Source organism: Cyprinus carpio, chromosome A6 (assembly GCF_018340385.1).
Source record: "Cyprinus carpio isolate SPL01 chromosome A6, ASM1834038v1, whole genome shotgun sequence".
Taxonomy (NCBI): domain Eukaryota; kingdom Metazoa; phylum Chordata; class Actinopteri; order Cypriniformes; family Cyprinidae; genus Cyprinus; species Cyprinus carpio.
The window spans coordinates 25,476,847-25,500,372 of record NC_056577.1 but is presented as its reverse complement, the minus strand read 5'-3'; the positions used below and the strand labels follow the sequence as shown (position 1 = coordinate 25,500,372).

Here is a 23,526-nt window from a genome sequence, read left to right as displayed (position 1 = left end):
CAGTAAACAATAATATTGTGAAATATTACAATTTAAAATAACTCTATATTTTAATATATTTATTCATATATATATATAATAATTGTGATTTCAAAGTTGATTTCTTAGCATCTATTAATCTGGTCTTTAGTGTCACATGATCCTTCAAAATTGATTTTAATATGCTGATTTGGTGGTCCATAATTATATATTAGTTTTTTTTTTTTCAAAATATAAAAAGTGTTTTTTTTTTTGTTTTTTTTTTGTTTTTTAATCGAAAGGTTAAGTGCAACTGCATAAAAAATGTCTGGCTTAGTAACTGCAGTGGGAAATTCTACTCCCGTGTCACACACCCACACTAGAGATAAGTTTCCACTGGAACTCATTAATACAGAATGAACCTCTTCACAGCACCTGATGATCAGTACCGTATCACACAACAGATAAAACCCTAAGGGAAATGAATGAAGGCAATCTTGAGACTGGAGTAGAAAACACATTTATTGGTTCAAAGGCATGTTGTGCCATCCAAGAGCTAAATTAAACTTCAGTTAGAACTTTTGCACGGCATCAGATGCTCCCCACAGACAAGCATGTTTACAGGAGCACCTTCATGAAGTAAAAGTCCAAACACAGCAACATTATGCACATGAGAGCACAACCTGTCATGAAAACCTATTACTTTATTCAGACACCCAATCCATTTCAGTTGGCTACGCTGAGAAGTTTCTTGATGTCTCCTTCAATGTTGCTGGTCAGGTATCTCCTGCTGTAGCGTTTGAATGGCGCTCCATCGGATCCAATGAGAAACTTCTCAAAATTCCAAGCGACGTCGTTTCTGCACAATGGACTCCACACAATAAATTTGGGGTCGTTCATGAAGGGCATTGGCTCATCGCTCGGGAATGGAAGTTTCTCCTTGAGGAAGAGGAAGAGAGGGTGAGCGGCTTTCCCGTTCACGTCAACCTTCTCCAAGAGCTGGAATTTAGGTTCAAAGCCATTGCCAGGACGGACATACTTCAAGGACGGAAGGATCTCTTCATTTGTACAGTTTTCCTAAAAAAGTAAAGCAAAGAAAAATAAATAAATAAGCAACATAATCATAAATACATTTGAACAGGTATTTCAGTAATAATTTGCAATAACATTTATTATTATGTTTTACTGAACAATAATTAGGCAGTGAAGTATGAGAGGCTCTCTTAAATTAAGAATATAGTAGAAGGGTTGAGTATAGTCAGGCTGATGGCTCATTATTATATTTATATATTAAAAGTAAAAATTATACAAATAAACATATTAGAGAATCTCTTTAAAATAAAATGACTACTAAACCAAAGAAAAATAATTTTGAAAGAGTGTTGCTTAATATGCACATATGTGGTCACTTTCTTTTATATGTGGTTACTTAATTTGAATTTATTTTGATTTGGTTTATAAACATAAAAGCAAATTTTATAAAATTTTATGAGTGTTGCTTTGATTGTTGAGTCTCTTATATATATATATATATATATATATATATATTAGTATTAAAAAATATGAATAAGAAATACTTTACTTATTTAGTACTGGCACATTTTATATACATAAAAACAAAATTGAAACAACTGAGTTTTGCTTTATACTGAATCAAAAAGATTTTACTTTAAGTCATCTCACCTGATAGCCGAACTGATTGCAGGAAACTCCCAGAATCACAAGCCCTTTATCTGAGAAGCGTTCGTGGAGCTCGTTCATCTGGATGTAATCCCTGGTGGTCGTTCCTCAAAGAGAAGCGACATTCTCGATCAGGACCACCTTGCCCTTTAAAGAAGAAAACTTTAACTCCTCACCAGTAAGGGTTTTGGCTGTGATGTCGTAAAACGATTTTATTCCAGCCATGTTCATTCCCACACCGTTGTTTGGCAGGTAACTGCAGAAACTAGGAAAATGACACTTGTATAAAGGTGATAAATGTGGGCGGTGTGCTATGCAGCGACCAATCATTGCAAGACATTCCACGCCTACTTTTAATACACGCCCATAAAACATCAGGGAGTGTCATCAAAGTGTTACATTTACTGCTTGTTGGTTGAGAATGTTTATCTTCTTATCTGTGGGTCTGATTACGTGCTATTTGATGTATTTCGCATTTTTACACTCAGTACAGATAAAGAAAGAAAAATTTATTAGATGCCGACCATATTTTCTCAGTGGAAGGTATGAAGAACAATTGTTTCCACTTTGAGTGCTGCTTACAGCTGACATCACAAGTAAGACATTTTCTAATATGTGAGTTATTACACTTAATATCCATGATATTAATACCTCCAATAACAAGATTTGGAATTTGCCTGGCAACTGAATTATAACTGAGATGTATTTTCACAAGGTAAAGCAATTTAGGGGAAAGGCTGTTCACAACCAAATTATAATCTCTACAGAAAGATTCAATCCCTGAGAAAGAAACAAATTGCTGATAAGTATAAATCTCACCGTTAGTATTCAATAAGTCTGAAATAAATATAATTCCCTTATCAAACTTTTCTTTTCTCAATATACTCTTGTTTATAGACAATACAAATTGGTTATTCCATAGTATGCAAGTATGTGGAGAAAAATTATGCTTAAAGGCTATTTTCCATGCTTCTAGTGATTGCTTATGAAAGTTAGATAATTTTATGGGAAGTTTACTGTATTTGAAGTCACACGATAGTAGAAAGGATAACCCACCACACTTTTCAAAAAACAAATTGGGGATATAAAACCATATAGATTTACTCTGGGCCAAGCAATGTTTTTTATGGCAACCATAATACTTTTTTCAGGATGTTTGATGAATAGAGAGTTCAAAAGAATGCCATTGATTTAAAATAGAAATCTTTTGTAACATTTTAAATGTGTTGCCTACTTTCACTCCTTATTTGTCATTGGCCCATGTACCACACAAAGTTTTGAGTGTTGTGGTGTGTGTGTGTGTGTGTGTGTGTGTGTATGTGTATGTGTGTGTGTGTGTGTGTGTGTGTGTGGGTGATGGCTCTGTTGTATCTGGTACGCTCGTGCAGTGAAAGTTCCCCTAAAGCTGCTGCTCTCTATTACGATGAACTGGCCAACCTGCTGCAGACCTGCAAACTGGACCCTCTAGTACAGGTGTGTATGGGTTATTGACTATAAATAGCCCCTTAAAAGAGCCTTCATGTCCTCAAAGTTTGATGTATAAAAAAATTGTTTAGCAAAAAAATTCAATTCTGTCTCCAAATGGGTTTGAAATGACATGAAGGTGAATAAATGCAGACAGAATTGTATTTTAATTGGTGACCTGTCTCTTTAATTGAGTTATAGACTAGTAGTAGAATTCAGATGGATCTCTACATGACTGAAAGGTCTTTACATTAGTAATGTAAACTCTCTGTGATGGCTGTCATCCTCAGGCATGGATCGGGAAGAGTGTGTTAGAGGATTTTCAGGAAGACTTTGTTGTAGACCTTGGACTAGATATATCAGGGTGAGTGACACATTCAGGGCTAAGAAAGATTAGTATAAACAATTAGACCTGCTTTTTTGTTATTGTATTATCACATCAAAGCAATTGGCTGTTTCATTTAGTGTGTGTGTGCATGTTTCAGTGCATGTTTGTGTTTCCTGCCTCTGTGATGTATAATTTGGACGAGGATGAGAGTCAAGGGGGAATTGCCATCAATCTACTGCCACTTATGACTCAAGACCAGCATCCCAAAACAGACACAACCCAGCCAGCTGGAGTCAAGAAAGAAAGGTCATTACTGAATACTCTGCGCTGACCTAAGTTTAACCCTTCTGTTACTGTACACTGTTAAACAAGATGTTTTTATATACCATAAATGATGTACCTTGATATAAAGCAAGGTTTCCCAAACTGGGATATACATATAAAACAGAAACAGTCAAAATTATACACTTACTAACATCATTTTAAGTGTACCTGCATATCATGTGTATATTAACCAAAATACAACTTGTGAACAAGTTGTCTTTAAATTATTACAAAATATTTTATAAATTACTGATATAATAAAAGTTTCAGAGGGGGTACTTCAAGCACATTTTTAGTAGCGATACTAATATTTTCATACATATAGCTTCATCATATGTGATGTATGCAAAATTGATGAAATTGAAACTTATTTTACACAATATTTGCTGAAAATTCACCTAAAAATATTTAACAGTCATGCACTTCAGAATTCGGTCTTCATTTGCCCAAGCAGGCACTGTTATTTGTTGATACCAGTAATCCATACAGTATATCTACCTGTAATTTGCATTTTTATTTATTTTATCAGCGACACTGTTGAATTAATTAATAATCTTTGCAATGTTACAATCCAAATGACTCTCACAGGCGTGTGTCTCCACTTTGTCTGTCCGCGTTTTTCTGTCTGCTGAGGTTGTGTGAAGAGGTGCAGCACCAAGGCTATCTGGAGGAGATTGATGCTTTGCTAGGTCAGATACTGTACACCTGCAGTATTTTTTCTATTCTAGATTGTGTTTTGTCTTGATCACTGTGTAAAAAAAAATTTTTTATTAGATGCCTCTATTTTTTCATGTTTTCATATTATGAATATGTATAAGCTCTAAGATTATTTCTAACATCACAAGAGGCATCAGATGTATCAAAGGTTAAAAAGCATGTTTGGAGAGTTTTGTGCTGTTATTGGCTGTCCTCTGATTGTGATTGATATGGAGGTGGTGGGGAAGGTGGAGAGTCTGTCTAAGGCCGAGAGAGTTCCTCTGTCCTCTGCTCTTTTACACCATCAACTGGTTCAGAGAGGTTAGTACACCTCTTCAGGTAACTCGTATTCAGATTTTCACTTACCCTTCAGAGTTGTACCAGAGTGACTTATTTACTTGTAATTTGTACATTTACTTATGTTTATTCATTTTTATTTGTTTATATTAATGTATTTTATTAGTTTTAATTCAATTTGTCTGTTTACTATATTTCTTTTTCTCTGTAAAAGTTAATATTGTTTTGTTGTGTTAGCTACACCAGGCTACACTCCTCCTCAGGTTAACTTTGATGGAGAGAGTGCTGAAAGGATGATACCCTCTTCTTCAACTGCTCTGCCAAAGAAAGAAAAGAAAGGTAAGAATGCTGGGGAAATCAGCATACTGATTTGTGCTATATATAGGGTCAGTCCTTCACTGTTTGTGTGTGTATATAGAGTCATCTGGGAGGAAGTGGAAGGCTTCAGCAAGTAAGAACTCCTCAAGAGACAAATCACAGCTGGAGGGGGCCACAGAATCAGAGGATTCACAACAGGTAAAGACCAGACATACTCAATGTCCACTGGTTTACTGACACCTGTATGAATTTTAGCTGAATTTAAATTTTAAAGCTCTTAGTACTTTTTACATCCCAAAACTGACAATTTTTGTTGTGGCAGGACCATCCAGAGAAAGAGTGTGAGAAGGAGAAAGAAAAGGATGCCAAATCAGGGGTCAGTCTGCCTTCGTACTGGCCGTTCTTCAGAGAGCTGGATGTTGAAGCTCTGAGCGTGCTTCAGTGTGGCCTTTTGTCGCGGACACTTTTGGACACTGAGCTGTAAGGTAAAACGAGTCTGTTTGCTGGTCGATTCTCAGTACAAGTACATACTTTCATTTTATGAAAAATAATAGAGAGCTGTTTTGTGTGTAGTTAAAGGAGGAAGTGCAGTTGGGCCCTGCAGAATTGCTTTTCCTGCTGGAGGACATGTGGCGTAAACTGGAGTTCAGTTTGGCTTCTGCATCAGCCAAAAAGACTCCATTTCTCAAAGTATGAAAACACACACATCTAAACCTGTTTTACCCAATCAAACATGTTCTTGGGCAATGTTGTTCTAATCAACCAATCAGGTATTATATTTATTATTTTATAATTAAGAAATAAAACACTAAAAACTAAAAGAATTCATATTACATACATTTTTTTTTATATGTAATCTTTAGCAAATTTCAAAATATTTATTTTAATCCTTTACATTAGTATGATGCCAACATTCACCAAAATTTGCCATTATTATAATGCAATGAATAGTTTATTTTAATAAAAGTGTTAAGTGTAATCTTTGGCAAATTGCAAAATGAATTTTAATAACGTGACCAATCATGTTCCAGCCTTGAAGAAAAGTCTGGAGCAGTTTGTGTATCGTGTGAAAGCCATGCTCACTCTTCACTATTGCTAGGAAGCCTTCTGGCTGGGGAACCTGAAAAACAGAGACTTAAAGGTGAGATCTTAAACTCGGATGAAGTTGTTTATAGGAAAAGCCACTTCATGTCATGTTGAAAAGTTTGGGGTTGTAAGATTTTTACTTTTTTTATATATATATTTTTAAGAAAGAAATTTATCAAAAATTCAATAAAAAATAATAATGAGATAGGAATTTTGGGTTTTCATGAGCTGTATGGCAAAATCATCAAACAATAAAAGACCTGAAATATTTCAGTTGGTGTGCAATGAATCTAAAATATATGAAAGTTAAATTTTTATCATTACATTATGGAAAATAATGAACTTTTTCACAATATGCTAATTTTTTGAGAAGGACCTGTACAGATTTAAAACATCCATTTGTTTCGGTTGATCGCTACAAGAGAATCACTGAATCGGTTTTAGATTCGAACTGTTCGAAAGAACCGATTCGTGGAAATGAGTCGGACTTCTCATCACTATTTGGTTGGCTCGTTTCAAGCCAACCCTATGAGTCACAGTCAGTCACATGGTGCATCCAGGAAGCAACGCGTACAGTGTATGTGTGCAGAGGAGGATAAACAAACGCTCAGCTGTGTCAATAACAACTAAAAGACGGGTGTAAACTGACCTGCAGTGAAGCACAGATACTGTAAATGTAACATCTGCCGGGCGACACGGATGCAAACAGGCTTGCTCGGAAAGCGGAAGGATTGGTTTTGTGTGTGCCATCACAGTAACTGACAATTATTCATAAACATTGAGCGTTTTTGTGCTGGATTTTCTGACAGCCGGGCAAAAATGTCTGACTTTGTCATTTTACTGCTGATTCTGTTTTTGATAATTTGTCTTATCTTAACTGTGGTGGGCTTCGTTTTTTACACCGGGCTTTTCTCGGAAGTCGTGATTCGTACCGGATCTCCTCCGGTGAAAAACATCACGATTGCATATAAGTTTAGAAAAGGATCGTACAAGGCCAGCGGAGCCGCTTTCACGGAGAGCTGCAGTATCGGACCGAAGCTGTCTTCTGTCGGTGTGTTTTACGATGACCCCAATCAGGTCGGTAGCTCACTTTTTTTTCTGATTCACTGATTCTTAAGGCAACTTCATCTGCCGTTTGTTTTTAAAACAACAACATTTACACTTTAAAGGGACTTTTACAGGTATTATTGTTACCTTGCAAAACAGCAGGTTCACTATTTTGTGGTCCAGTAGTGAGCTGCTTACTTAGAAAACATTTTTGCTCACTTGATTTTGCAGAATAGGCTCACGAGAATCGAGCCTCAAGCATGTTATTGAATGTATTTTATACTTACTGTATGATTCATCTGTTTTTTCTTAAGACTGACTCACTGAGGTGTTTCCGTTAAATAACTTCATGGCCACAATGGAAAGCAAAGTCTGCTGTAACACTAATCCCTAAGTCAATTTTATATTTCATATCCATTATTATATAGTACTATTTAGTGTTTCAAAAGAATAAATTAGGATAACATGCTGTGCAAGGCTCTGAAGGTGAACATGGAGGAACAAATTGGTATAATATAAAAAGATGCCCTTCTTGCATGCAAAACTATAAGAGAATGGATTGAATTTGGCCTGATCAGCGAAAACCGGAAGAGCTACAGCGTGCAAAATATGTCAGATGTCTCAGCATTTAATAGATGAATATTTAAACCAGAGTAGGTCATGCAGTTAACTCCCTGGATGGATGTCATTATCATTTCTGCACTGATCTAAGGCTGTACAGTCACTGCAGCAGTTATGCAGTAATTGTGCATCAGTATTATGAGGTTGCAGATTGGAAATGAAAGTTGAGAGCTGTGGTAACTGGTCTATTTTATATTGTGCAACATGACACCCAATGCAATGCCAAATGGAATTGCTGACTTGTGAAGAAATGACTGGTAACGTCCCATTGGTCCCACATAACCATACCAGTGTGGTCCTTATTTGTTCTTTTCAGTATAACTTGTGAAAATGGACCAGGTGGGGTTATTGCATAATACCTTGCTGGCGAGAGCTGCTTTAACAGTCACCTGATTTTGTTCTGTTCTGTATGCACATTTGCCTCTTGAATTGTAAACTTGGGCATTATTTATAAAATGCACAAAAGATTGGATTTAAAAGTAACTTGTAAATTCCATGGATTTCATGGTACATCAAAAGCAAAGAACAAATCTGGCTTTATAAAGGCAGAAACTGACACAAAAATGTTCTTATGCATACAACAACTGATACCAGTAATTAAAAGAGTTCAACATCAGTTAAGAAAATGCAGTTCACATTTAGGATCTTTTCTACACACATCTTTAGAATTGAGGCCCCTGGAGAGTAGCTGTTATGGTAATGAGTGCACTAGGGTTTAAAGTCCCTGTTGTTTGAAAACCAGGTGTAATTTAAGTTACACCAAATTTTGAGGTTATACACCAGATAGTTTATCAAAAGTCTCTATGTTGGATTTTTTTGTATTTTTATTAAAGATTGTTCTATTTTAATCAATGTGATAAACGAGTTAGGTCAAAAGTAATCAAAAAGTAGTCTGATTATATGACCTTAAATGTGTAATGTAATGGATTATGATACTAACTACAATTTATGTAATGTAATTTGGAATCAGTACCATACTGTACTACAATTTGTAAATAATCTACCCAGAATTGCTGATTAGAAATCTTATACTATTGTGTTGATATAGCCATCCAAATTCTGTTTGTCCCAACAATCAAAATATGTCAGTGGATGTCTGTTATGTCAAATCAATTCAATTATTCAAATTAAACCTTTTCTTTGTGATATAAGTAAATGTGTAGACCTCATTGGTCAGACACTCGGTTGAATATGGCATACATCTTAGAATAGAAAAAGGAAAAAATGAAACATTTTAGTCACATGCTTCTGCATTCAACACAAGGCCAATTGAAACCAAAATATGAGTAATGTGGGTAAAAAAAGACACTAAAAATAAAGTGAATGCCAGGCTGGCAGTGTAGTGTTGCAGACCGTACTTATGCCTGTGATATTGTCTGAAGTGAGTTAGGAATATATTACACTATGTACGCCATTGATATTATTATACACACTCAAGACAAACCAGCTTACTTGTGGGGAAAAATTATTATTATTATTATTATACAGTTCCATGCAATTACCCATTTGGTACTTCACTTTGTGGTGGTGCCTCAGTAAGTTTTTGTAAATGGAAAAAAGAGACATGACATGAAATTATGCATTAAGTTATATGTTTCTTTTCCAGAGAGCTAAATTAAATGGTTAGTTAGGTTGTTCTGAACCATATAATTTAGAAATTTAGTAGAATGTTTGAGCTGCTCTCTTCGTATAGTCAAAGTAGATGGGGACAAGGAGCTGTCAAGCTACAAAAGGACAAAAAAAAAAAAGTATAGTCCATGCAACTTCTGGGCTATATTCCAAGTGTTCTGAAATGTGTGAGGGACAAGAAACCTTGTTTGGCAGCCGTAGTCATAATGCACTTTATTTGTATGGAATCAAGTAGCTTGGACAAATCCATTATCTGTGTTCTGAAGTAAAAAGTAAATATGTGATTTAAAAGATGGGGTGATATGAAGTAAATGATGGAAATGTAAAAAAAAATGTCGGTTTTTGGGTGATTTATTTGGATAGTTGCACTGCTAAACCAATAGAGAAATGCAAAGTAAAGGGTGTTCCCTCAGTGCTGCGTTAACTGCCCTATTAGCTTACTTGGATCCCACTGTTTCAATGAAAATTGTCAAAACAGGTCATGCATTTTTTAAAATCAGGCCAGAAGATCTCTAACCACTAGATGGCACTCATGGTGCAGGATTAAGAAAGTAACTTGCAGTGGAAATTGTCCAGTTCAAGCATACAGGTTGAATTTCAAGGATGTGCAGGTCTTCTTTTTTATTTTAGTAATCATTTTATTACTACTACTCCTACTACTAGATACTGGCTGCTCTCCCAGTTGCTTAATGCAGTCATGTGCAGGGGTGACGTCTGAGGGGATTTGCCGTGTTTATTGTCTTTGTATTGAGATGGGTTGGGGTTTTCGATTGGCGTTCTCACCTTTTAGTGTCCAGCCACTAAAGTCTCCCCTAAAGCCAATTAGCTTCAGATCTGACTATGATAGGTTGTAAGCACTCACTAAGGTTGCTGTCCGATTTTAATTGGCATTATGCTCTGCGCTTATTAGCATGCTCAGCTCTCCCACAGGAGGCAGGGGTTGATATAGTCTGTTCAGAAGGTCAGCTACCAGCGGAGCCAAAGTGTTTGAGCTTGACAGGGTAAAATAGAGGAATTTACACTTTAGTGAGGGAGATCGCTTTTGAAAAATGCTGAGAATGACTGTACCTACTGGCTTATTAGTGGCAATGGAAAACCTGCCATTTATTTTCAGCATTTAAATGACATTTCTTAGTGGTTCATATTCTAGACATAAACACAGTTTATATTTACAGTACACACAGTATTTTCAATGATGAGCAGTGGCGTCACTAAACATAGCAAAACTATTGGTTCAAATAAACAATGTCGGAAAAAATGCAGGAAAAAGAGTAATATTGTGAAATACTGTTACAATTTATAAACATAACTGTTTTATGTTTGAATATATTTAAAAATGTAATTTATACCTGTGATTTTTCAGCAGCCATTACTCCAGTCTTAAGTGGCACATGATCCTTCAGAAATCATTCTAATATGTTGGGTTGGTGCTCAAGAAACATTTGATATTATTAACAATGTTGCTTAGTATAGATATGCTTCTTTTATGAACACAAAATTCAAAAGAACAACTTTAATTTGAAATAGGACTTTGTAACAATGTAAATGTTTTTACTTTTTACTGTCACTTTGGATCAGTTTAATGCATCCTTTCTAAATAAAAGTATACACTGTTTCCCTAAAAAAAAAAAAAACCTTTTCGTACTGAATGATAAAATCAGTTGCTTTTTCATACCAATATTGGTGCATGCAACATTTTTGACAGGTTTTTTATGTTGATCAATCTGTCTGCTTGACAGTCCCATTTTGCAGCAATAAAAATAAAGTGAGATAAACAGACTGAGAACTTCAACTTATTAAACAGATGTGGAAAAAATGTGCTTTGGAAATATTCTGCAGTTCAAAAAATAAATAAATAAATTGCAATATGTTATCGCAATACTCACACACAATACTCTGTTGAGCCTATAAACTGAGCCTATCACAAAATGTTTAAAATCACATTAACATCAAACGCCAATTATGTATTGTAATAATAACAACATATCCTGTAGCATCTTGTGAATCCCACTCCAAGTATTGAGAGAATAAATGTTGTCAATTTCCTTGTTGATGATAGGTCATATTTTAGATTAAAACTTATAGCAAAAGTTTTGAAAGTATTAGCAGTCATATGATCTGATTTAGGGAATGAGAACAGAAACAGTTAAACCAACAAAAGTGCTGTTAATTTGGTATTCCACCCTAATTCTGACCCATTTCTGTGGATGGTAATAGCATATGCTTATACCAGAAACACTGACTCAAGTGATGGTTTGTGACTCATGCAGGGTATTATGAGTCAGGGGTGAACTTCAGAGATGATGAACTGTGTTTGAACTCTAAATGATTTTTATATTCAGTCACCTTCATTAATGCCATTCAGCCTTGTGATGCACCAGCATGAAACCAGCTTATTTATTACTGTTTATAAATGGAAGAGCTTATTCTCTTCAGGCAGTTCTTTCAGCCCAGGTGTCTACACTCAGGGCTGATTGAAGAGGATGCTTTTCAGGTTTTATACAGCAGTCAAAGTGAATCGGTTGTTACTTGATTAACAAAACGCAGAACCTCCGCAAACACTGAATCAATCATTGAAGTTCATGGTAAAAGCAAAAAGCTGCCATTTAAAAATCCCCTACTTTGTCCAAAGTTAATAAATTAAATCAGTGAATGAATTATCTATCTATCTATCTATCTATCTATCTATCTATCTATCTATCTATCTATCTATCTATCTATCTATCTATCTATCTATCTGTCTGTCTGTCTGTCTGTCTGTCTGTCTGTCTGTCTGTCTGTCTGTCTGTCTGTCTGTCTGTCTGTGTCTGTCTGTCTGTCTATCATCTGTCTATCATCTGTCTATCTGTGTGTATTTGTGTGTATTTAATATATACAAATTTAACACACACACACACACACACACACACACACACACACACACACACATATATATATATATATATATATATATATATATATATATATATATATATATATATATATATATATATATATATATATATATATATATTCATGTACAAAATAAGTATTACATTTAATAAATATAGAATAAATATACATGCAAGAGCTTTTTCACTTTATCACATCTGGTTAGGACATAAATGTAACAGACTGTCAGCAGAATCCTACAGCAACCCTCTCATAGCAGTTGCATCGTTTTTGAGCATTTTTCAGTTCATCACCTTTGAAGCAGTGCTGCTACAGCCATCAAAATGCAGCTTTCACTCAATTTCAAGACAATTATTTTCAAACTTCAAATCACTTGCTGTGAGCAGTGTTCACATTTTATGCATGACCTGCAGGTTTTGAGGAATACGGTAGTTTTGTGGAATAAAGAATCAGAGTTAGGCTGTTTATTTTTTGAATCTCTGTCAGTTACTCTATTGAAGAGCTGCACATTGCATGTACATTACCTTTAACAAAAGTTTGGGGTTGGGAAGATTTATAAAAATGTTTTGAAAGAAGTCTCTTATACCCACCAACACTGCATTTATTTTAATTAAAAATACAGTAAAAATAGTAATATTGTGAAATATTATTACAGTTTTAAAATAAGTCTTTTGTCTTAATATAATAATAATGTATATTTTCAGCAGTCATTACTCCAGTTTTCAGTGACACATGATTCTCCAGAACTCATTCTAATGCACTGACTTGGTGCTCAAGAAACATTTTTTTGTTTATCAGTGTTGAAATTAGTTACTTAATTTTATTTATTTATTTATTTTTTAGTGAAAACAGTGGTAGGTTTGTTTCAGAAATTTTTGATTAGGATTAATTTTTGATTAATTTTTGATTAGCAGAAAGTAGAAAAAACAGCATTTATTTGAAATTGAAATTTAGCAATGGAAAAATTTTGTCACTTTTTAACAATTTAATACAACTACTGCTGAATAAAAGTATTAATTTCTTTAAAAAAAAATCTTACTTTTGAAACTTTTGAACAGTACTGTATATATCTCTAAGAAATGTAAATGGTATTTAGAGAACATGACCCTAAACCAGCCCAATTATACAGAGTTTCCTTAGGCAATCTAGTCATCCTGAACACCCACTGACTATTCAAATTTGAAAATGTGTAGTTTTGGATTCACCATCCTCTTATGAAACAAGCTAATACATTTATGTTTACTGCTAGATATGGAGAGAAACATTTCTAAGTTGGGCTCTGACCTGATCCCTCATGTTGAGCTTTTTTGTACATTATTTTGTCTTGTTTACCCATCTGAAAACACAGACCAGGGGATTAAATGCTTTTTACAAGAAAGAATAAAAAAAAGGAGGGGGAAATGCTTTCTGCAGAATGGCTTTTTGTTGTCTCAAGGCACTGGTTTAAAGTTTAGGGATTAAGAAGACCCTATCTTAGATTGCATTAAAAGGTGGACTGTCCTCACATTTATTGCCATTTTCAGGATAAAACTTTTCATATGGCTGGTTTCTCCACCTTTTCAGCACTTTTCAGAACTGCTGAACTTACTGTTCACATGACAAAAGGAGATGAACTTGTCATGAGTTTTTTGTCCAGCTACTAGCAAAATGTCCTACATGCTTGACTTTTGAATGCCAGTCGCCCTCCTCTGCCTTTTTCAATTAGACTGATGGTGTGAACTTTGCCTCGAGCTTGGAGTTTTGATTAGTTATAGCCTGGTTGCGAGAGCAGAACATGAATGATGGACGGTCATTGTGGTTCCAGGCACTTCAGTTTAGCAGTGTCAGTCAGCTAATGAAGCCGGAATCGAGATCATGTAAGGTGGCCCTTGCATTTCTTCTCTGATTTATGTATGAAGCATTCATCTGATGTTAACCATCTTTAATTGATAACCTGAGCTATCCTTCAACTTAATCTGAAGCATGCATTATTAAGAATCAAATTAATGTAAATGGTTTTCCTTAAAGCATTAGGTTGATGATTTTGACTATTGCAGTGCTGACTGTTGCAGTTGTCCGCTAAATACAAACACCAAAACTCTTGTGATCCTTTTCCGTGACAACTCAAATATTATCACAGGCTTTCCAAACTTTTTTGCATGCTCTATTTTCTGCCCCATTAATTTTGTCCAGATTGGCCCCTACCCAACACAGCACCTACAGTTCCGAAGAAATGATACGCCGTCAGTTTCAATTTCAGTCAGCATGGGAGGCTTTTCAGCATTTGAGGGCATTCAGGGCAGCTAATCATCTTGAGGAAATGGCAGGTTATGCATATTCATGGTGCCGTGACCCTCTAGTAAGTTCATTCTCAGGTGCCATGCTTTTATTTCATGGGGTTTTCATTAGTAACACTTTGTTTTACAGTGTCTATGTAATACATATTATGTATTTACTGTAATTAATTACTTTTACATCAACGTATAATTTGAATTAGGGTGATATAGCCCAAAAATGTGTGTGTGTGTGTGTGTGTATTTATCTTATTCAATACAGTTCTTGATGTATGTGCTCTAAATGCTCTTAAAATGCAAATTTTCATTTATGCACCAATACCTAGTCATACACAGCAATATTTATCAATTATTTACATTTTTTCATATGTGCATATCATTTTTAAATATATAATATAAAATGTCATTCTAGGACTTGCATGAACAGTTTTCAGTGATGACTTAAATGAATCGTCGAATCAAAATTAAAAATAGTCTTACTGAAAAAGGATTGCTTGAACTGATTCACAGAAATTAATTGAACTTGCCATCTGGAACCAAGAACTGGAACACATTTTTGCAATTCATGCCCATGTCTAAGAAAAATCATGTGTAATGCAACTCCTTGCTAGCCCCTCTGGAAAGCCTTTTTTCAAACTCGTGTGAAAAACATTAGCTCAAGGCTCATCCACAAGTGTGTCATTGCTATTATTCTTTAATGTATGAGGCTAGCTGTAAGCTTAATGTTAAATGTGGTGGTTGCTGCTTGTTGACCTGGATAGTGTTGTTACACTCGCCATGTTGCATACAGCCTGGTTTTGCTTGTACTTGTATCTGGAGACGCTACTTTCTGCTGGTGACTTAGTCAAAAGCTTGATAAATAGTTTTAAGCCAAACTAAAATTTGTAAAGACCAACTGCATTTGACTTTTATCTGTCCTGATTATACCATACTTGCAGCTCCTCTAGGTGGTCAGCAGAGGTCTCCCTGAATCTGATTCAGGACTTTAATGTCCAGTGTTATATATCCATAGGCTCTGATCTTTTCCTTGGATTTAATTCTAAACTTTAGTTTGCAGTTCTGCATTTTTAGATTGTGTGGATGTCTTTTGTTCTTCTGCAGTTTGCTGCTTCTGCATGTGGTATGAAACAGACCTTACAATTTTTTATAGAGATAAGAACTCAGATGTAGGACTTCTTTAAAACTTTCCAATGACAGCTAGTTTGCTTTAAATCCATAAATCATAAATATTTTAAATTTAAAGTCAGACTAAAAAGTTCTTCTGTGCCATATAATGTCCTGACCTGAGCTCTGAAGTAAACTCCATGCATCTTTTATTAATTACACACTATAATGTTTTCTAGAACATTCCACAGGAGGTCTCCAAGTGAAATTTTGCTCTCTGTATGAAACATACTGAGAAGCACCATGAAAACTCTACTGCACAAACCTTAGCTAATGGATCAAATCAGGACAGCCATGCTAAGCTCACTATCTGTTTCTTTTCATATGGTTTTTAGCCTCAAATCCAGCTGGCAACAGCATCATGAAGCCCTAAGATATGGAGACATTTGTCTGTATTTAGCACAAATAAGGCCAGGAAGTTGTTACAAAGTTTGTTGGTAAGAAAAATAAAGTGTATTTATTTTTATATTATATGATATTATATTTTTATAGAAAAAGGTATAATAATTTAGCATTTTATACTGTTATTTATTATATTTGTATTATGATATTATTTCAATTTATTAATATATATATATATATATATATATATATATATATATATATATATATATATATATATATATATATATATATATATATATATATATATATATATAATGGCACTGGTAAAAAAATTATACAATACCTTGTCCTTAAGTAAATTGCTTTGGATTAAAAAAAACATCTGCCAAATGCATAAATGAAAATTAATATATATGAAAAAGTCAGTTTATAAAGAATAGTAGAAAGTTTATATATATATATATATACTTGCTCCAGTAATCTCCAAGTGTGTTAATTTTGGAGCGAAGTCTAATTATTCACAGTCTGTGAATTATTTATCAATGTCTAAATGATGTGGTGCTGCTAATTTTTGTTGATTCTGCGTCTGGTTTGCGACTACCAGTGCGAACTAGGCAGATGCCTGTTGAATTTTCATGAGTTGACTCTTGAGCCAAGGCTGAGCCGCCTCACTCTCTACAATTATGCAGATCTGAGCACCTTAGGGACTTCTGCGGTATGCAGAGAGGTTTTGCCATTTCTCTGCCAACCCTTTAAAAAAAGCGACACTCTCCCTGGAGTGCATGCTCCACAAACTGTGTGTTACCCGTGAGCAATGCCAAATGAGGCTGGGGTGAATTCCCAGAAGTCCTAGCCCCGGGAGGATCGGCGAAGGGAGAGGATAAGGGTTGGGAAAGATGAGAGGAGTAAATCCTTGTTACATGTCTGCTAATAAAGAATTACCACATTTTTATTGTTGCAGAGCCTTCATCTGTCAAAAAACGACGGCCTATGCAAAGCCGAGCAGAGATTTGCTTTTGAAAATTGCTTTTCCCTGCAGCGGGCCTCTGGAGGGAATACAGAGAAAGAAGCCAAGCAAATGGCAATGCACTGCATTTTAGTGGCCATCTTAGATTCTCGAGGGCAAAAATTTCATTCAGAGACTGTTTCCTACTTCATCCAGTTCAAATCATGAGTATTTTGAGTAATTTAGGAAATTAAGAAGATCCGTTTATAAATGTGGCCGCAGAGCCATTTTTAGACTGGCTATTTCAGAGTGCTATCGTAGAAAGGCGCAGTAAATCTTGAATGCAAAGATGTGTAACACACCGTATTGCTTCTCCTCTGCGTCCGCATGGCCAGCTCAACAACTCGAGATTATATTAGGCTGTCAGAAACGGCCTTAGCATGCCCATTAGTGTTCGTAGTCAAATCTGGGGCAACTGCCAGGAACATGGATTGTAAATGGACGTCTGGAGACCAAGTCTTCTCGGTTATCTTTGATTGGCAGTATGAAGATTAGTCGGTCTGTTTGAGAGTGCTTGTGCTTATTATTTGAATTGGTACTGCGTTTACTTGTTTCGTCCACGTTGGATGGTTTAATTATTTGACATAAACCGGCAAACAACAAGTGAAGGGAAGTTTACTTGTAGGCCTTCTTGCTCCTAGTAATTGCCTGTTGTCTCTTGGGTGCGCTGTCTGGAGAACTGCCAGAAATTCCCACTTTATTTGCTGACAGTTGTGTAGGATGGCAGCGATGGAGAGTGTTCTGAATACCATCATTAGTCCCTGGTTGGAGAAACAAGCTCTTCGTTCTGGAAAAAGGGACAAAAAGCACACAGAGGAAAAAGTATGGCAGGGTAGAGAGAGAGGGAGAGTGAGTCAAAGGATGGAGGTGGAAAAGAAAGACAGACCAGGAAACAGGAAAAGAATAGGTTTATGAAAAGGATGTAGATACATTTAGCATGATGTCGGTTCCTGTCACTGCTGTCAACTTCTCGAGAAGATCATCTTATCGTCGCTCGACAACACTGACGTGCAGCATGCAGTCTAAATTACAGATGTTAGCAACATATTGAATCATTCACTGACGAAGTGGGCGAGAACATGCTAGATAAGTAATTAGAGATGACAACTTTATAAACGTCCTAACTGTTTTTTCATTAATGTATCATTGGATTGCTAGCTCCAGTGCACATGTGATTGTGAGGGGGTGTTTAAACCGTCCTACCATAAGTCTTAAAACTCTTGGGCATTTTATGTTGTTTACAAAGGCGGTTAAAGCTTCTTGTAGATTGTAAAACTGTAACTGTAAAACATAATAAGAAACCATCTGACCGCTCTGGCATTTTGGTGTGGGCTTATGAGAAATTTTTGAAACCACAAGAATAGGCCATAGCTGAGAAAAAACTATTCAGAAAACCTTGAAGTACGAATGTGTGTAGACTTTGTAATCTGACCAGAAAAATTAATTTTCCTGTGTTACATTGCAGGCACAGTCTGACATAATCTCCCTCTCTTTGTGTTTCAGACTCAAGCAGATCAGTGTCGGTATGTAGTGGGCAGCATACTGTGTGAAAATGAAGAGAAACCTGACGAAGAGCTACAGCGTCTATACGAGAAATTCGGCTACAAGGTCATCTCCTTCCCAGAAGTCACCTGTGCCGTAACTTCCTCGTTTCCAAACAGATGCACTCTGTCCCCCGTCTGCGGTGCTTATAGAGTCTATCCTGAACTACAACAGTATATAAAGGTAACAGTCATGCTTATTTTTACATTTGACTCATAATTACTAACAAAGAACTACTGCAGGAATGTTTTGTTTTTGTTTAATGTATGCTGTATATTTCTTGATTTTTCACCTTTTTTAGAACATGACTCAACTTATAGTTTACAGTAAAATGAAATCCCACTGTATGTGTTGCAGACTGTTATTGAGTTGCAGGGTTTATCAATTTCCAAAACATTCTCACAGCTGATAATATAACAATAAATTACAATATACGATACCTAGCTGAACTTAAATTGGTTGGAGTGCAGCGCTCTGCTTTATATATTGTCATTTCTATGGTGCTTTACACACCTCACATCGCTAGTGGTCAATATCTGGCAGATCTAATGGAGGACAGCATGTGGAATGTATAGTGAGGAGGAACATGTAAATGGGGAGGAAACAGCCTTAACTTCTGTTTGGACAGATAACTGGATGGAGAGATGTTAAAGGGGCTGTTAATGAGTTCAGTTTTATTTTGGGGGGTTATCGCTGCTCTCCTTCTTGTCCAGAACAGAACTATATTACCAATCCAAACTATATGCTAATTGTCTGCCATCTTTGACGATAGCGGGTCTGACAGAAATCAAGCATAGCGTTAGTTCTGGCAGCTCATGTCAGTAAAGCTTGAATCAGCTGACTCTCAGCTGATCCACGTCTACCAATAGGGATACGACACCTATCACGATATCCAAATATAGGGTCCTTCAGTATTATCAGCAGATTTTGTGTTGCTCAATAGCTAATTACCCTCCTCCATCCCCAGCTCCTCCTCTCATCCAGTCAGGATTCGGCCTTCTGATTCTCCTTTGAATCAGACTAATTTCAAAAATGTGTACATTAAATTATTGAACATTAATGATATCTGCAATACATTTATGTTGGTTGTGTTCTGGCTGCATGGATGCACAGGGAGTTTTTGCCCAGAACAGAACCATAACGCCAATCCAAACTGTATGCTAACTGTCAATCATGTTTGATGATTGTGCTAGTGCTGTTCTTGTGATCTTTTTCCAATAAGTAACCACCTAGTGTACACTAGCAGCTAGCTATCAATGCCTTGGCAGCCCCCTATAACACTTTTGCATTGTGGTAGCTGTGCACATTGGAATGCACAACCAAAATTGGCATCCTCGTGGCTTGCAATATTGGCATGACAGTCTGTCCTAGTTGCCGCACTGGCGCATGGGCCGTCTCATACAGTTACAGAGCAGTCTGTACCAGATGCTCACTTATTTCCCTAGATGAAAATGTATTTTGTCTACATACTGCCCTTGAATACAAGAAATGTATGTAGTTAATGCACCGGCATGGCTCCATACTGTGACTAAAATAAACATTTGCAACAATAATTTATAATATAGTTGCTGCCAAGAGAACTTTATGTCCATTTGTGTTTTTGTCAGATATTATTTTGCTATAGTGTGTGCAGTGTAAATTGTGATGTTTGATTTGTGAAAAAGTGGCTCTTATTAACCAGATCCTGTTAATGAGTCAGTCAGTTGAAAAAATTTACAAAATAGCCTCAAATTTGCTGGTAAGTTAGCAGTTTGAATTTCAACTCAATGAATCAGTCTTATTTAAATTGCTGGATGTCAAGGCTGATGCTCAAAAGCATTACAAGCCTAAGATGATTGTAGACACTTTTGGTTTGAATGGTTTCTGTGATATATTTTGGCTTACAATGCTTTTGGTGAATGCAGCTCAGAGCCATTGCTGATTTCACAATGACTACCTCAGTGAATTGTGGTTCATTTTTTGTTTACGATTTGAAAATTAATGCTTTTGTTTTCACTTAAGTCTGTTTATGAAATGTTTTTTTGACAACATGTAAATTAAAAATAAGTTTTGGTAATCTTTATGGTGGTATTCTAAAAAAAAAGCAAATATTTTACAGAAATATTAATGTCAAATTATTAATTAAAATTTATGTATGCTATTTTTCTATTATGAATTATATTATTGAAGTAGTGGTCTCATAAATTTTTTTTTTTTAAAGGATTGATTGTAAACACAATTTAGCTACAGGTCTCTGTCCATTTTCTTGAAAATAGCTAAAACTATGATGTAGTTTTGATGTAGTTGACCTGGTAGTTCTTTTTTTTAGGGGGGGGCTGTCCTTTCCTCTTTCTCTCATCAGCTCACAAACACACACACACACACACACACACAAAAACACACACACACACACACACACACACACACACACCTGTCCTAACTTGGCTTGTCTGACAGCTTATAAGAGCAGTGCAATAGTTACATGAGCTGTGCAGTGTAGGAGTCAGCACAAGATGTATGTTGCATTATGGAATTCTGTGTATATATGTTATGTGATGTATATGGAGTGGCAGAGTGTACAATAATGAGACGGAGCATACGAATAATGAAGAGACATTCACAAATGCACGTGTGTAGGCAGGCACATGTCTTTACAATGATTTATTGAATAGCGTCTGGCAGAAGTTCAGACTGGTGCTTCCTTTAATATGGAACTGAAGTAAGACTTCATTGAGAAGACCTCTCTACACCTACCACAACCACACAAAGCATGCGCCACACTTCAACGACAACTCAGATAGGGCATTTAATGTTTTATGTGTGAGTCTAGAGTGTTTGCTCATTTGTAATACTTTTGTAATATGCTCAAGCAGATCAGTTCCTAACATACAATGATTTAATTACTATATTTAACAACAACAACAAAAAAATTATCTTCTAAAAGCATAGTTAATGCATTGCCACTACCTAGCAGGCTTATATTTGTTGTCATATTTTTTTCAACTGTAAAATTGTTATCAGGATGTGTCTAATTTTTGTTAGTAATTTAGTATATTTTACTAATACATTTTAGTATATTTAAATAGTCACATATGGTCATCTGTGAACATTTTTGGATAAATTAAAAATGAATGATTTTGAAACTTATTCAGCTTGTACTGATTCCTGTATGTAAATGAACTAAACTAAAGGTCTGCATAGCATGGATTTTTCAGTCCTGCTCCCATAAGATTCTGTCCTGTTCCCGCAAATGGTTACATTTTGTCCCACTCCCACCAGCAACTTTTAGTTTTGTCCCCCTCTTGCCTGTAAAAGATGGCAGGAAAAGGTCTGTGGGGATTTTTCAATCTATGTCCGGTCTCATTCCAGTGTCATAGTCTATGTATGTCACACTGGGTTATTATAGCCATATATATATATATAAAATAAAATAAAATAAAAACTCAAAACATCTTATTTTAACCTCTAAACCAAAATCCAGCAACAACATTGCTATCAAGTGTCAATCAGAGATGACCCAAAGCACATTTAAATCTCTGTAATATTCACGTTGTTGCTTAATTTTATATCGCAAATTCATTGTGAATATTCAGTTTGTCACCCAGCCCGTTCTTGTGTCTGTAGTTCCTTTAAATATCCTGTGGAGTGAATGTGTTGGGAATGGCTTCTGTTGGTTCTCTGCCGAGCCTGGCAGTTGGCACGGGGAGGTGCAGTCTGTTGTGGCACGGGTCAAGCACTGAACTGCCCCACTGCCAACCCTAGATATCCCTTTTTATTTTCTCCATTGACCGATTCCTTCGCTTTATTCCTCTCCCGCACACATCTTTGTATTAGTCCCTCAGTCCTCTCTTATGTATCGTTCTTTGTGGAGGAGATAAATCACTTGTCCACCTGCTATCGATAGAAGACATAGACACATTCTTCTCAATTTGCTGAGAAGCCGAGCCTTCTCTGATGATGATAAACACACTCACACAAACACATGGACCATCTGTTAGACAGCGAGAGGGCAGAATCTCCTGCACCAACACAGAGTTCATTCCTAAGAAACACAGCTTACCCAGAGTATGTGGGCAGTCCCGTTACACCATAACAGTGATTTCAAGCTGTGCGTGTGTGTATGTGTGTGTGTGTGAGTGAGTGCATGAGTGCATGCTGACCCGTGAGTGAGCCGTGTGGATCCAGCGGATGGCTGGCTGTCAGAGGATTGACTAAGCCCATTAAAAGAGATGATTTTTAAGAAGTACAGTAATGATAAAGGAAGGGCGAGATGAACTATATTAGAGGGATTTGCCTGAGCCCCTACAGTTTTCTAACAACGCATCCCTTCTCAGTGCTAGAGTTTTGACTAAACTCGAAACACAAAGTTTTAATCCAATTAACAGCATCTCACTGATCCACTCAACTTCACGTTTATGAAATTATGTACATAGTGGCCAAACTGATTAGTGTTTGCTGCCTGATGATTAAAATGTTTGTTGCACTTTTTATAGTCCTTGCTTTCAAAAACATTTTAAGTTCTAGCAACCAACCGCATCTGATATGAATTCTTTAGTACAATAATGTTATTTGAACTGTAAAGTTGTCTACATCATCTGTTTATTTTAGAGCTACTGTTTTAGGTGGAAAAACTACTGTTTATGCATTATAGATGTAATGGAACTTACCACTTTTTCAGCGGCCTTGGTTCAGGATGCATTTTTCTCCATTCATTTTCTTCATAGGAATTTTGAAAAATTACTTGAAACAAACAAACACAAACTTAGATTTGAGTCCAAAAAGTTTTTGAAAATCGCTAAAAAGACAGCTTTTAGTGTTTTTTCATGACAACAATTCAATATAAATCTGTTGACCAAGTCATTGATTGTAAATCTTAA

General features: G+C 35.9%; 2 protein-coding genes and 1 pseudogene across 2 annotated transcripts in view; 2 read left to right on the top strand and 1 right to left on the bottom strand.

The window, feature by feature from the left end:
- Positions 1 to 462: 462 nt before the first annotated feature.
- LOC109091082 lies at positions 463 to 1,913 on the bottom strand (annotated as a pseudogene).
- A 1,075-nt stretch (positions 1,914 to 2,988) lies between these two features.
- Positions 2,989 to 6,206, top strand: LOC122145233 (Fanconi anemia group D2 protein homolog). Its single transcript, XM_042757447.1, has 9 exons — positions 2,989 to 3,111; positions 3,393 to 3,466; positions 3,588 to 3,736; positions 4,343 to 4,771; positions 4,985 to 5,086; positions 5,166 to 5,263; positions 5,388 to 5,550; positions 5,639 to 5,755; positions 6,097 to 6,206. The coding sequence occupies exons 4-7, from the start codon at positions 4,609 to 4,611 to the stop codon at positions 5,547 to 5,549; spliced, it is 525 nt and encodes a 174-aa protein (XP_042613381.1). The 5' UTR covers positions 2,989 to 3,111; positions 3,393 to 3,466; positions 3,588 to 3,736; positions 4,343 to 4,608; the 3' UTR covers position 5,550; positions 5,639 to 5,755; positions 6,097 to 6,206.
- Positions 6,207 to 6,687: 481 nt separating this feature from the next.
- Positions 6,688 to 23,526, top strand: part of LOC109068835 (testis-expressed protein 264-like) — a 57,350-nt gene continuing 40,511 nt past the window's right edge. The window contains exons 1-2 of the mRNA XM_042758702.1: positions 6,688 to 7,228; positions 18,632 to 18,853. Coding sequence (XP_042614636.1) covers positions 6,971 to 7,228; positions 18,632 to 18,853 — 480 coding nt within the window. The 5' untranslated portion in view covers positions 6,688 to 6,970. The remainder of the gene's footprint in view (positions 7,229 to 18,631; positions 18,854 to 23,526) is intronic.